General features: G+C 41.6%; 1 protein-coding gene across 1 annotated transcript in view; it reads left to right on the forward strand.

The window, feature by feature from the left end:
- Positions 1 to 15284, forward strand: part of LOC139015256 (cyclin-Y-like protein 1) — a 37455-nt gene extending 22171 nt beyond the window's left edge. Inside the window, exons 4-9 of the mRNA XM_070422843.1 lie at positions 1159 to 1194; positions 3774 to 3825; positions 6266 to 6385; positions 10673 to 10839; positions 13863 to 14028; positions 15174 to 15284. Coding sequence (XP_070278944.1) covers positions 1159 to 1194; positions 3774 to 3825; positions 6266 to 6385; positions 10673 to 10839; positions 13863 to 14028; positions 15174 to 15284 — 652 coding nt within the window. The remainder of the gene's footprint in view (positions 1 to 1158; positions 1195 to 3773; positions 3826 to 6265; positions 6386 to 10672; positions 10840 to 13862; positions 14029 to 15173) is intronic.
- Positions 15285 to 16072: the final 788 nt, after the last annotated feature.

Here is a 16072-nt window from a genome sequence, read left to right on the forward strand (position 1 = left end):
TTCATGTGTTCTCAAACTTTGCTGCACTTTGTCATCCCCTGAGAAGCTTCCAAAGTTAACCAATGCTGGTTAAATCAGAGCATCTCAAGGTGGAAGGAGGCAGTTTGTAAAACTCCTCTGATGATCCCAATGCACAGCCAAGCTTGGGAACCACACTGCCTGGTTAGAGGGTAGAAGAAGGAGAACTGCTTCTCACTCTTGGTGGGACCTTGAGCAAGTCAGTTTTAAGCCTTGGTTACTTTCTCTGTAAAATGGGTTGTTGAGTTAAATATCATCACAAGTTCATTGGTTCCTTTCAGCTTATATGCTTCAAATTCTATGATTTTAAAATCATTTTGAAGATGAAACTGTTTGAAGCACTATAGAAGTGCCCATCTTTGATGCTAACAATGCTACAGGCCTTTGTACAACTGCTAATATTCTATAACCTAGTTATAAAATTCAGGTTTGTTTTTCCTCAATTATTTGGAGCTTCATTTCTGACATTTGGGGCAAAGAGAAAAAGCATATAACTTGATCTACAGCAATCCTTTGTTTCATGTTACACAGCATCTGGGAATAACATAGGGATATAGGAACTTACGCAGTATATGAGGAATTACATCTGATCATTAAAATTTTATTTAAACTAATTTGGAAATAAATGTTTTTAATACTACATGGTGTATAATTTTACTTCATTGCATTCTTATATTTGCCATTATATTTTCTTAACAATTATGTAAAAGTGACCTTAAATGATACTCTTCGGTATAGAGCATTTTATTTAACTTTAGGGGAAGAAGGAAAATAGGTGGGCAGGTGGAAAAACTACTGTGGCTTAAATTTAAGCATGTGTACAAGTAGATCTAACTTGTACAGGATGAAAGGTTCTCTGAGTAGAAAGGCAAAAGATAGGGCAAGAGTGTAATAACTTATATGTTATAATAATCACCCAAAACATGTCTTCTAACAGCATATTCCTTAGCATTTTGGTTTTCCTAATTTTAGTAACTGACAAAGAACTACCACAAGGCAGAAAGTGCTTAGGCGATACTTTCTGAATGAGGATCTCATGACCACTGGGCAGCTGGGATGGTCTTCCCCCACCACACCCCTTTTCAAACCTGTCTTCAGACCTGACATAAAGTCAATTGTTACTTTTTCTTTTCTCCACAGCCTGGCACTAGCAATATATTACCACATAAAGAAGAGGTGAGTTTTAAAACCAGTCTTGTTATTCTAGCTAATAAACTTACAAGATATAAAGTTAGTGTTAGATTTTAACTATGGATATTATTAGAGTAAGCTATAGTACTCCTATTACATTGTTGAAGCGAACCATTTGTTTCTGTCTTAGGACTCCAATGCATAAGTTATTGAGGATCCTGAAGAAAATTTGTTTATGTGGGTTATATTGATATTTACTGTATTAGAAATTAAAATTGAGAATTTAAAAAGGAATCCCTTGTATGTTGAAACATGGTTTTTATAGCACTGTTGAAATTTTGAGCAGGATACTGCTTTGTTGTGGCGGATTGCCTTGTGCGTTACAGGGTGTTTACAGCTTCCCTGGCCTCTCCTCACTAGATGCCAGTAGCACCATCTTCCCAGGCCCCATTTTGACAACAAAAGCTGTATCCACCATGGCCGAATGTTTCCTGGGGGGCAGAAACACCCCTGATAGCGAGTCATAGTGTTAACAAAATTCTTTATAAAAGAGAATCATTTTCCACAATAAATTGGTCGAATGGAAATTGTGTCACTTATTTACATTTTGCAAATCTCTTTATGTCTGGTTCAACAGAAGACAGCTGATTCTCACTTACACCCTGTCTTCAATCCTTAGTGATTACCTCAGTCATCTCAATAATTTGTTTTGAGTAAACAATATGCAGACCCAGCCTCATGTATCTTTATGGCTAGAAAAGTTTGTATTTTCAAAGCCTTCAGATAATTTTCAATATTCTTTGATACTATACCAGAAGTCCACAGAAGCTGTCTTCTGAAATTAGTTACAATGGAATTTTAAATCCTATCCTTGAACTTGTACTAAGGTCTCTGTTAAATTAGTACCCATGCATACATCTTCTATGCTAAATGAATCTCTTAAATTGTAAGTAATTTTCTAATAACATTGTGCATTGGTCATTTGGAAAGTATCAGCTCACATTTCTTTTTACAGTATCAAAACTCACTTTTGTTAGGTAGCATCACATAACCACCAGTCTTCCCAGAAAAACCTTTAGGTATTGAAAAACTGTTAGGTCACAAAAAGGGTACAAGTTTTCCCCAATCTTGATTTTGAGCTTGATAGCTGGAACTGTGCAATTGGCAAGAAATGTATAAGTTATTTTCCTGGAAGTGACAGACTCACTTTTCAGTCTTGAGTGCACGACACTTGTATTATCAAATAAAAATATTATTCTCTGAGAACAGTAGGGCATTCATCTCACAACTAATTCCAAGTGCTTTTCCTTAACAACCACATTTCAGTATGCAGAAATGCTTAATGCATACTTCCCCTTGCAACATTTCTCAACCTGTGGGTCACGACCCCTTTGGCGGTCGAACGATCCTTTCACAAGGGTCACTTAAGACCATCCTGCATATCAGATATTTACAGTACAACTCATAACAGTAACAACATTACAGTTATGAAGCAGCAACGAAAATAATTTTATGGTTGGGTCACAACATGAGGAACTGTATTTAAAGGACCAGAAGGTTGAGAACCACTGTAGAGTATAAAAAGAAGATTCAACTTCTAATAACATTATTCATTGTCACTGCTTTATCAAAGATGTGCTTAAGTAAAGCATATTTCTTGTCAACAAGTGGCAGTGAAGAATAGAATGACTACTAGCACAGATTGGGACCCCTGCCTTGAATCTTGCTCAGAAACCGGTTTTACTGACTTTGGCTTTTATCCAGTCATTGCAAATGTCAGTGTAAATGCAGGCAGTGCCTTAATATTTCTATACAAACAGTTTTGGCCTCATGGGTCTCCTGAAAATGGTCTAGTGGAAACACTGAAGCCTGCAAAACACACTTGGAGAACCACTGTGTAAATGAGCAGAGTGTAGTAGTGTGGAATATTAAACCTAAAAACCCCCAGAAGACTGGTTTCCCTCACTCAGTTGGTTGGAGCATCGTCTTGTACACCAAAAGCTGGCAGGTTTGATTCCAAGTTAGGGCAGCACATACCTAGGTTGTAGGTTCAATACTGTAAGGCCACATAGCTAGTTTTCCAGTTCCATGTATAGGAGGCAGCCAATCCATTTTTTCCCCCTCAAATCAATAGAGTGGTCACTTTTAAAATACAAAGGCAAATTTTAACCTCAGATTATTGTAAAGAATCAAGAAGAAATATATTATATAATAAGAATATAATATAGGAAACTAGTAAGAGAAAAAACAGTGAAAAAAAAACAGGAATCTCATTCTCACATGAAGAATTGCCCACTACTACTACGTTGTAAAATGTTCCTGTGTCTGCCAATGAGAGGTTAGAGGACTGGCCATCGATTTGGTTGCCTAGCGTTGCCTATTAGGGAGGGTCAATGCTTATAAAGGCAGCTCTGGCAGGTCATTGTAGAAGAAATTTCACAGAATTTGATGTGCTGAATAAAAAGAGGTCAGAAAATTCCTACGGGATCTAAGAGAAGAATTTGTAGAAGGACTTTCTTTGTTGAAGGTTAAGCTCCCTCCACCCCCCTCTACTCCCAGCAGATGTGTTGCTAACACGACAATTCCTGGATTAGTTTTTTTTCAATCACGTTCTTGTTTTCTAGAGATGCAAATAGATCCAAGGACATTTTTGATGAGAGACTCCATCCTGTCACAGTAAGTGCCAGTTGTATTGAGGTTGTCCTTTTCTCTCAGACAGTTGTGCTTATTCCATGCTGATTTGCTTCAAAATTAATCACTAGTAAAAAATTACTTTCTCCAGCTTGGAGTTCACATTACCTTCCTTTAAGTTTTCTTCCCCACCACATGTTGTATCTAATTATTTTACAAAAGGAATCTATATATATAAAAGCAGAAGCGACTGTCTAACTGGTAGCTATGGCGCGCACTGACCAACAAGGGGCTGACACTCAATGCAGATGCTACTGAGTTGCTGTGACTTGGCAGCTGTGGTTCTCAGGTGATGCACCCGGAACCAGAGAGGAGGGACCCGATTCTGGGGTGTGTAACCCGAGAACTGCCCTCTTGCAATCCCAGACCCTTTGGAGGATGTCTGAGAGCGCTTTTAGCCGGATCCCTGCAGGCCAGAACAGGGGAACCCACCTGTGCACAAATCTGTGCATCAGACCTCTAATGTTATATAAGAAACTTGAGGCCCAGTGCACAACATTTGTGTACTGGGGTGAGGGGTGCCTCAGCCTGACCTGCACCCTTTCACAGTCCTGGAGCCCTCGAGGGATGTTGGAGAGCTGGTTTTGGCCTGATCCCCATAGGCCAGGCTGAGGGACCCCACCTGGGCTCAAATCCGTGCACCAGGCCTCTAGTTTATAATAATAAAAGTGTACTATGCAAACCGACCAAACAACCAAACAGCAGAACGACCTTCCAGATGAACTTGGGATGACCATGCTATGACACACACTGGTGCCAGGCCTGCCAAGGTGGGTGCAATGTGATTGGTCAGGGGGCCCGGCCATCGCCCCATGATCACCCTACAGAGGGAGGCCAAGGCCCCAAAGAGGGAAACCCATGCCTCTGGCTGGCGGGGCGATCGATCATGGTGGGGGGGCGGGCACTCCGTGATCACCCTAATGAGGGAGGCCCAGGCCATCCTCTGTGCAGTGACCGTTTGTGGAGCCCCAGCTGGGTGGGCAAAGCCCCACGACTAATTGTCCTAAAGAGAAAGACCCAGGCTACCCCTATGGACAGCACTGTCGTGTGTGGGCAGTGCCACCCTCTGCTGGGTGATTGATCTGGGGGCCCCCGCAATCAATCAACCCACAGAGGGAGGCCCAGCCCACTGGCTAGCAATGTGGTGGTGGGTGTGCAGGGCCAGCCAGTGATCACCCCGCAGAGGGAAATCCCAGGCCAGCCAATGATTACACCCCACGCCTGCTGCCCGCAGAGGGAGATGCCAAGTGATGGGGTAGGGGTTGGCAGTGCCACACCAATGGCAAGCAGTGGCAGCAGCGGGGGCATGGCCAGCTGCCAGTAGCCAGGGGAAGGAAAGCCCCAATAGGGCCTCATCACCAGTCAAGCCTAGGGACCCTACCCGAGGCGTCCCAGATTGTGAGAGGGCACAGGCTGAGGGCCACCCACCCATGCACGGATTTTGTGCACTGAGCCTCTCGTGTTATATAAGAAACTAGAGGCCCAGTGCGCGACATTCGTGTACTGGGGGTGGAGGATCCCTCAGCCCAGTCTGTGCATTTTGCAGTCTAGGAGCCCTTAGGGGATGTCTGACTGATGGCTTACATCCTTAGCACTGCCACGGAGGCGGGAGAGGCTCCTGCCACAGCCACTGTACTCGCCAGCCATCAGCCTGGCTTCTGGCTGAGCAGCACTCCGCCTGTGGGAGCACACTGACCACCAGGGGTCAGCTCCTGTGCTGAGGCTCTGCCTCTTGGTGGTCAGTGCGCATCACAGAGACCAATTATTCCGCCATTCGGTCGATTTGCTTATTACCCTTTTATTATATAGGATAGGTCAGTAAGAACTGAGTTTCAGCTTTGTATAATTAGTTTGCTACAGTGGACAACATGCCTGAAAAACAAAAATGTATATTTTTAAAAGAAAATTTTCAATAGCATCAAGCAATATGAATATTTGTACATAAACCTAATAGATACGTCAGGATCTCTAGAAGACAATTAAACAGCTATTTAAATATTGAATTAATTAGAATGACAAAAATTTTAAAATGTCTTCAGATATGCTCTATAACAATATGTGGCTGGTGAGCACTGTATGCACAGCACAGCCTTAGAGCCTGATGGTTACATTCTCAAAGTTGATTGCAAAGAAGTATGACATGATGACCAATAAGTCTTTGGAGCCTAAAAATAGTTCACATTTAGACAGAATATTGTAGGGGATGGTCGAAAGGAATATATAAATATTCTGAGGTTGTGCCTGTATTTATCTTTAATGAGTGTCAATATTCAGTCACTGTTTTTTAAGGTCCCATTATTTATATTTAAAAGGCTAAAATACATGTCACCCAATCAAAATTATTTTAAGCGGCACATGGGCACAAGTGGAACATGGTTGTTACAAAAGTACTTAATATTTTTCTTCAATGGGTACTTTCTTTCAGGAAGAAAAGGTTCCTGAGGAATTCTTTCATCATAATCCTGATCCCGAATCAATTTACAGATTTATTCGACCTTTCTTCATTGCCTTTAAGGCAACAGGAGGATATGCCATAACAACATTGGTAAGATAGTTCTTCCTTCAGAACTTTATTAAGGGAAACCTATCAAAGGTTGTAAAGTTCACACACTTGAGCTTAATAATCACTATGATTTAAAAATGTCCTTGCTTTTTTCACCACAAAGCAATTGCTATCAAAGGCAGCAGGAGGGAGAGGTTTCCAATTTCTCCCTCCAGACCTCAGGAGACATAGGCACATGCAGTGCACACAGGCATACATACAAGGTGTGCTGATGGGGCAGGATGGGGGCAATAACAGAACCTTCTGGGCCCCAGGCAGTGTCAGGTTCAGTGTAGGTCTAAGCTGAGTCGCAGGCTGCATTCCCCGGCAGTTGTAATGTGTGTCCTGACTGAGAACTAGAGCCCTAAGTTCTCTGTTCCTTGGATGATGGGTGTTCATCCGTCCTTGCTGTCCTCTTGTGCCTGCCTGTGATGTTTCCAGGATTCTAGTGCCAGTAGGACCTGAAAGGGCTTTGCTGGTTGTCTGCTCAGCTACAGCTGTGTAAGGGGCTCTGTGTCATTCATCCAGGATTCCTGTGGAAACAATGTGTCATTTGGAATGAGTGGTCCATTCTCGTGAGAACGAATGGGGATTGTATCACTCCTCCCTCGGACAATCCTAAAGTGGAAAGTCTCCTGCTTGGTCTGAGGGAAGAGTACTTAGTGCAGTGCCTCCTCCGTCAGTGTTCAGTCAGAATTTTGGAGAGGCAGCCTCTGCTTCTGAATAGAGACCCCTCAGTGGGCACTGGATTAGACACAGGCTTTTCCACGTATCTGCCAGCCCTCTGGAGTGCTGAGCACAGCTGATCAAAGGCGGGAGTGGTGCTCCCACTTGAAGAGCTAGGGAACTCAGCAAGGAGAGCATCTGGGGTAGAAGAGGGTGAGTCCTTTTCAAACACATTAAGATGATGCACCTGTGAGACAGAGGGGCATCTCTAGAGATCATCCTACTATATAAAAACCCTGAGTTCGTCACAACCGGAGGTTCAGCCAACCGAAAGTCAGTCCTGCAGTCAGCACTTGGTTGCCGTGGTGACCCAGCACTGACTGCTGCGGCTGCAGGCACTATGACCCAGCACTGACTGCTGAGGGGACTTGCAAACCAGGCTCAGAGAGAGGCCTGAAGAGAGAAGCAGGGTCTGATCCATAGCCTGTGTGGCAGCTGTTGATCAACACTTGCCTCTCTCTTTGTCTCCAAGCCGGGCCAGGAGCAGCACCTCTATTTCTCTCCAGGCCTCCACTGGGGCTGCTCATCAGTGCCGCACTTCTGAGCAGGCTCTGTTGATAGACCCAGAGACGCTGACTGGCATAGAAACTGACCAGTCAGAACCAAATCTGGGTGAAGTGTGAGGAGCCAATGGCTGCCTAGGAAGCAGAGCTTTTGATGCTGATTGGCATAGAAAGAGACTAGTCAGAACCAAATTGGCCAGCAGAGGAGGGCAGTTAGGGGTGATCAGGCAGTCAGGCAGAGGCAGTTAGGGGCGATTAGGCAGGCAGGCAGGCAGAGGCAGTTAGGAGCAATCAGGCAGGTAGGCAGGTGAGCAGTTAGGAGCCAGCAGTTCCAGATTGTGAGGCAGATGTCCGACTGCCAGTTTAGGCCCATGGGATTGGGCCTAATCTGGCAGTTGGACATCCCCCAAGGGGTTCCCGATTGGAGAGGGTGTAGGCTGGGCTGAGGGAACACCCCCCTCCATGCACGCATTTGATGCACCCGGCCACGCGTTTGAATATGTGGAATTCGAGCATGAATCTGAGCTACTGGCAGGGAATTAGTATTAGCTATTCCAATACCGAGAAAATGTGTGAATAAAAAGTGCATGGAAGCAGGAAGAGTAACAAGAGCAGGTATTTAGTGGATATTTATGGAATGAGCAACTTCTTGTCAGCATTGAGCACTTTGACCTCACTCTCTTTCTGGAACCTCGCTTATCTTCCTTCTATTTTATTGTTTCTCCCTGTTTTCGATAGCACCCTAAGCTATGCCTGATGATTTCTCCTTCAGAGCTGAGTCCTTACAGATCTAAGTGCAGAGGATAGAGGAGAGCCATGGTTGAATAAAGTGTTTGCTTTTATGGAGCTTCTGTCCTAGTGAAGAAGAGATAAATATTTCTTTAACTGAGTGTTGTTAAAAGGTGAATATCTCAGGTAGTAGTAAATATCACGAAGGTACAGCAGGGTGACGTGATATCATGCTGAGAGGGGCTTGCTACTTGAGAGAGGTGATCAGGAAGAGCCTCTGTAAGAGATGACATCTGACCCTGGCCTGACTGAACTGAGGAAGATGAGGAGCTCTGGCGTTATGTGCAGAGGGAATAAGTGCCAGCCTCTGAGACGGGGACTTATACTTGGTATTTGAGTAAGAGTGAGGTATGGCCAGTGTGGTCAGAGTGTGGAATGAGGGAGAGAATGTAGGTCATGTGGACCTAGAAGGGCAAGTGCTACCTGATTGGGCCTTGCAGCTTACAGGCCATGGGAGAAAGTGACATTTTTATTTGTTTGGTGGAAACACTTTGGCAGAGTTGAGCAGGGTGGGGAAGTGCTCTTGATTACAAAAGCTATCCTGGCTGCTTTGGGGAGAATGATTGTAGCTGGGAGTCTGAGTGGAGGCCGAGTAGTCAGGGGCAATAACAGTGACATGGGTGAGAAGTGACAAATAGACTAGGAAGCAGACTCACTATCAGTGACAGGCAGGGATAACAAAAATTGCTAATAGTTTGCAACAGGTCAACTCAATTGGACGTCTTTGGCTAAGCACCTAGGCAAATGGCAGTGCCCCACATGACATTAGGGACTGCGTGGGGAGTGGGGAGCTGGGGTGAAGAGCTCTGGTTTGTATGTGCAAACGCATCGATGACCTTAGCAGTAGTAGTTTCAGTCGAGTGACAGTGCCAGGGGCAGACTACAGTGGGTGAAGGAGAGAGTGTGAGATGAGAAGCAGCTTCAGGGCATTTACTGTGAGCAAACAGAGAGGAGGCAGTCTAGGGATTGTGGGGAGTGGGATGGGTATCACATAAATACATTCATATTGGGGAGAATCTCTGTCACAGGAAAGTGTTCAAGAAGAGGTAATTGTGGGAGGTGTTCTTCAGAAGTGGGATGGGATTGACTTCACTGCTAGAAGAGTTTCAGTGAGAAGAGAAATCTCAATTCCACTGACACAGGAGGGCAAGTGGTATAAATGAATGAGTAATGGCACATTCTAAATCTGTAGAAGTGATGAAGGAAAGTTGAGTGATTTCCAATGTTGTGTATGTCTCTAATTATTCCCAGAAAGTTGACAGTTGAACCTTGTAAGGAGGTTCATTCATAGGATATCTGGGAGCATTTAGCTTTGGAAGATTGGTGCAAACTTTCACTAATAGCACATAATGTTCAGTAACCTTTTGCTTTCTAAAATACAGTTGGGTTTTAACACCTTTGGCTAATGTGGGCTGTCATTCTGACAACCTCGGACAGTAAACATATTCTCCTTCAAAGAACCCTTTGACGAAACAGCAAATCACAGCTTGCCTCTATAATCTTTGCTTAGCTGTTAACTTCACCCAGTTCTTTGTAGAATAGACATGTAATACATGTGAAGAAATCATGAGATCTCACCAGCTATCTGGCAGGTTTAGAGGAGAACCAGGGAGATAGAGACTGGCAGCTCTGCTACCAACTGAAACCAACAGAACTGACCAAGCTTCAGGTTGTGTAAGACAGAGATGGATTTCACAGAATCGTGATGGAGATGTGAGGCTTAGGGGATATGAAATGTCTATCCTTGGTGTGCGTGTGTGTTTCTTACAAAGGCACTAAGTCCAGGAATACCTGACAGTTGTAGAGACCTGCCTCAGACACACCTGTTTGCACTGCCTGTCCTGCTGCACCACACAGCAGCCACTGGGGGGACTCTCTTTAAAAAAATTTTTAATCCTCACCAGAGGATATTTTATCCATTGATTTTCAGAGAAAGTAGAAAAGAAAGGAGAGGAGAGGAGAAAGAGAGAGAGAATCATCAGTATGAGAGAGAGACATCTATTGATTGCCTCCCGCATGAGTCCTGACTGGGGCCAAGAGTGGAACCAGCGACTCTTTGGTGAGCAGGCTGGAAATTCACATGGGAAAGTAGGCAGTAGAAGTGTCTGATTTGCAACTGTTTCTTGGCCTCTGGCTTTGGCTGGCCAAGCAGTCTCTCTAGAAGCTATGAATAAAAGGCATGTCAAAAACTGATGAAATCTATCATTCCTGAAAGTTCTTATCACAGCACTTAAACTGAACTAGAATCAAAAACCAGTGTTCTACTTTGCAGGTTTACATAGAAAGACTTTTATCTTATGCTGAAATCGACATTTGCCCATCTAACTGGAAACGCATTGTTTTGGGAGCGATTATTCTGACCTACAAGTATCTGCACGATGAGGCTATGTGGAATTTTCACTTCTTCCCATTGCTAAGGGGCATTACAATCAAGAACTTGTGAGTTTGCAAGATTTTGATGAAGTTTCTAACCATTTTCGAATACCTTATTTGCCCCATAAAGTTTACAAAATAAGAAATATTTTGAAAGGTTACATTGTGCAGAGGACTGAACTAGGCATAAAATTACACACATTTTTCTATCCATATTTGCTTTGACATTTCATACTCCTCATTAATTAGTATGTCTTCATGTGTTATTATTATAATCATCTGTGTGATGATTTGGTATATTTCTCTGGTAGCAAAGTTTGTAGAAGCTCAGATCCAAAAACAACAGTAATGTAAATACCTTCATGCTTTTCTTAACGCTTTCTACCAGTTCAGGTCTTTTATTCCCCCATTTTCAAAATTTCATTTATTTTCAATAAGACTTTACATTCAATATCTATATATAAATAAAAGCCTGAGCTACCAGCTGCCCAGCCAGTAGTTATGATGTGCACTGGCGACCTGGGCAGATGCTTAACACAGGAGTGATAACCATAGGAATGGGAACATGGAACAGACTGATGAATCTCAGAGAGAATGGGGGAGTGGGAAGTGCGGGAAGAGATTAACCAAAGATCTTATATGCATACTAGAGGCCCAGTGCACAGATTCGTGCACCAGTGGGGTCCCTTGGCCTGGCCTGCAGGGATCAGGCCGAAACTGGCTCTCTGACATCCCCCGAGGGGTCCCGGGTTGTGTAAGAACACAAATCTGTGCACCGGGCTTCTAGTTATTTCATATTAGTCTCAGGTGTACAGCATAATGGTTAGAAAATCATGTGCTTTGCGAAGTGTTTTCCACGGTATTTTTAGTACTGACCTGACACCATGCATAGTTATTGCAGTATTATTGACTTTCTTTCCCATGGTGTAATTTATATCCCCATAACTGCATTGTAATTGCCAGTCTGTACTTCTCAATTTCTTCACCTTCTTCACCCAGCGCCCCCAAACCTCTTCTCCTCTGGCAACCATCAAAATGTTCCCTTTACCTCTGAGTCTGCTTCTGTTTTGTTTGTTCATTTATATTGCTTTTTAGTGAAATCATATGTTATTTGTATTTCTCTGACTGACTTATTTCATATTTCACTAACATTATACCCTCTAGGTACAACTATTCTCTTACAAATGGCAGGAATTCATTCTTTTTTATGGATGAGTCATAATATTCCACTGCTTTTTTATCCACTCATCAGTTAATGGGCACTTGAGTTGCTTCTACAGCTTAAGGATTATGAATAATACTGCAGTGAATATAGGGTGTATATATCCTCTCAATTAGTGTCCTGGTTTTCTTCAGATATATACCAGAGGTAGAATCACTGAGTCATAGGCAGTTCAATTTTTAATTTTTGAGGAACTTCCATACTATTTTCCACAGTGTCTGCACCAATATACCTTGCCACCAAAAGTGCACGAGGGTTCCCTTTTCTCCACATCCTTGTCAGCACTTGCTCTTTGTTGATGATAGCCATTCTGACAGGTGTGAGGATATCTCATTGTGGTTTTAATTTGCATATCACTGATGATCAGTGATGTTAAGCACCTTTTCCTATCTATCAGCCATCTGTATGCTCTCTTTGGATAAGTGTCTTTTCAGGTCCTCTGTCCATTTTTCAATTAGATTTTTCTTATTTTTGGTATTGAGCTGTATATGTTTTATATAAGGTGTTGAGTTATATATGTTTTTTATAAATTTTGAATATTAAACCCCCTATTAGGTATATCAATGTCACATATGTTTTCCCATCAGTGGGTTGTCTTTTTATTTTGTTGATGTTTTCTTTTGCTATACTAAAACTATTAGTTTGATATAGTCCCAATCCTTTATTTTTTCTTTTATTTCGCTTGCTCAGGGTAATCTATCAGCAAAGTACTAAGAGAAATATTCCAGATTTTAGTGCCTATGTTTTCTTCTAGGAGTTTTATGGTTTTGACACTTACATTTAGGTTAACAATCCATTTTGAGTCTATTCTTGTATATGGTGTAAGAAGTGGTCTAGCTTCAATTTTTGAATGTATCTGTTCAATTTGCCCAACATCATTTATTGAATACTGTCTTCATACCGTTGAATGAAGTCTCCTCTTTTGTCAAATAGTAATTAAACATATAGGTGTGGGGTTATTTCTGGGCTCTCAATTTTGTTTCATTGATCTATGTTTGTTTTCATGCTAGTACCATGCTGTTTTGATGACTCTAACCCTGTAGTGGAGTTTGATATCAGGTAGTGTGATACCTCCAGCCTCTTTTGTTTTTCTCTCAACTGCTGTGACGAATTGTCCAGGGTCTTTTGTGGGTACGTATAAAACTCTGGATTAGTTGTTCTACTTCTGTAAAAGATGGCATTGGCATCTTGATAGGAATTTGGTTGAAAGTGATTATTTGAGGTGGTATGGACATTTTAAAGGTGTTAATGCTTCCTGTCCATGAGCATTGTACATGTTTCTATTTATTTGTCTCTTCCTCAGTTTCTTTTTTGGTGTCTGATAATTTTCCAAGAGTTTTCCCCTCAAAGATAAGAGTGGTGGTTCTGAATGGATCCATTTGTTGCTGTGGTGATGGGCTCAGTCCTTTTGTTGGCACATCTCTACTTTACTAATCCCCTTCCTGCTATCAGCCTGGTGAAAAAGTCTGCAAGTTCTTCAGGGCTAAGAAACAGCATACACCATTCCGTTCATCTGAGCACTAGAGTGGAGCCCTGAGAGTGAGCAAGAAGAATAAACCTACAGCTGCACTAATGGGACTCTGATAATTGAGCCCCTAGTCAACAGCAGTTGTGCACAAGAGACATAACCTCCTTCCCTTTGTCCCAAACTCAAAGTCCTTCCCCTTGTCCCAAACTCAAAGGGGACCACAAATTGTTGAACCTTGTTTGCCTGGTTGAACATTAGTGTATTAGCCCAGCTGGGTAGCCTTTATTTGATTTAAAACTAAACTCAGAGCCAACCTAGTAGCTTAGAATGACAATTTTGAAGAGAACCATGTTGACTAAAATTGCCCTGTGGTGGTTTTGTGTTTTCCTTCTTCCCCAGAAATGAGTTGGAAAGGCAATACATATGTCTACTGCGGTTTCGTCTGTATGTTTCTACCAGTGTCTATGCCCAATACTATTTTGACCTTCGGTCCTTAGCAAGTGACCATGGATTGTTGCCTATTGCATTGACTCCTCTTCGAAAAGAAAGAGCACTGAACCTAGAGGTAAGGCTGTGGAATCACAAAGTGGGGTTTTCTGTCAGATTCAAAAAGCAGTATCTGTGCATAAATCATATTATGTAGAGACTAGGAAAATGAAAAGCTGTTTTAAACTAACACATTGAATAAGACTTATTAACTCTCTCACATCATATTAGCAGTATTTTTATGGTGTATATAAGAATCCTACATTATAAAAATTACCTTTTCTGTGACCACGATTCAGAATAATTTAAATCCATTTTAAACTTCGATGGTTTTTTTTGAAACTGTATTCTATTTTATAACCATACATGAATAATTTCCTACAATTGTATCATTAATCATATCTACAACCATATTCTACTTATCACTCTTAACTCAGTTTGCAAATTCATGTCTTTTCTGTATAGATCACAGTTCAGTACCTTCAGTTTGTTAGACAAAAGTAACCTGAGAGAGTGATACTTAGATTGTAGAATATGTACTTCAAACACTGGGTGTAGAAAGTATATGGGTTTTTAATGGGATTTGTAAAGTATGTGCGACAAAGTAATATTTATGGCTTATGAATTCTGGGGAGTATACAACAAAATTACAACAAAAATGGACAGTTTTTGTGTTACTTAATAGTCCTTTAGAGTGCGTCTGCCTTAACGTGCAAGTGAAATAGTACCTTGATGGTGCTTCAGTCAGTAGAACTTTCCTATGTTTCAGTAAAATACAGCACATGCCTGCCTCATTAAAATTTGCTTAGAGTAAATGCTAACTAATGAAGATTGGATAGAATGTAAATAGCTGAGTAAACAATGACTTTTCCCAACTGTATATTTATTATATTTAAGGAACCAAGTGTACAGACAACAGATGATACTGTTGTGAGAAAGACTGTCACACCTTTGACATCTTGAAAAAACCCAAACTTTAAAAAATTCTGAGTTCCCCTTTGCTCTGTCAATCTAATCAGAGTCCCTAAACTACTTAACTTCGTGGATGAACATAAAATAGGATCCCAAGGACCATGCAGTGTATACGCCAGCTCTACGAAGAGGCAATGCCTATAATCCATATAAAGAAGTGGGACTGTGTGGCTATCAGTGATGCTTTCTCTGTGAAGGCTGCAGCTCCTTTATTTTGAATGTGCCTGTGTTCTATCTCATGTCTCCCCCTAGGCCATTTCCAGATATTGTGAAAACAAAAACCTGTGCAGGGTGGCCACAAAAAAATCTGGCAGCTGTGCTAACCTTACTGATGTGCAGCGTGGCCATGCCATCTTATCTTAAGGAGGAATGAGGGCTGTGACAGGATGAGCGCCTCCTCTGCAAGGACTGGAGAAGAATCACAGCTCCTGCTCCAATCCCAGATAAGTTATTTCCTTTTAAGGGAGACGGGGGTGGCGGGGAGGGGTGGGTTGACATAATGAGTATCTCACCTACCAAAACAAGGACTGTTGAAATATAATATTCCCTATTCTGGCAAGTTTAGTATTTCCTCTTAAAAATAAGTGAAAGATTTTAACCTGATGAGGATCTTTTTTAGCCTATGCTTAATTTATGATCCTTAGTATTTTTCATTTCCCTTTTGATTATTTTTATTACTAGAGGATATTACATTTGTTTAATTTTGTTTTCATTTTTGGATAAAAAGGAAATGTCTCTCTTAAACTTTTGACAATTTCTAGTTAACCTGCCACTTGATATTTTCTTTTCAGCTTTGGTCCTCTCACTTAATAAGTTTAAAGTACCTATTTCTGTATACTAGTATAGTTTCAAATGCTTTAATGTTTACTTTAATAATGTGGAAAATGGATTATTTTACAGTAGAAAATTCCTTAAATATTGTTTATTGCTTCCTAGAGCAAAATGGCTACTTTTTTAATATATATATATTATGTGCTGTTTCCTTTCCTCCGGAACCTTTTGGACATTGTTACCATATATGAATTACTTTAACATAATTTTAATTATGAGTTTCATTTCAGTTTTTCTGACTTTGAAGATTTCTCTTTCTTTTTAATTAATGTCAGAGGGAAAGGAAGGGAAAAGGAAAGGGAAAGGGAGAGAAACATGGA

Source organism: Myotis yumanensis, unplaced genomic scaffold (assembly GCF_028538775.1).
Source record: "Myotis yumanensis isolate MYYU_CA2020_CCGP unplaced genomic scaffold, mMyoYum1.0.hap1 SCAF_1, whole genome shotgun sequence".
NCBI classification, from domain to species: Eukaryota; Metazoa; Chordata; class Mammalia; order Chiroptera; family Vespertilionidae; genus Myotis; species Myotis yumanensis.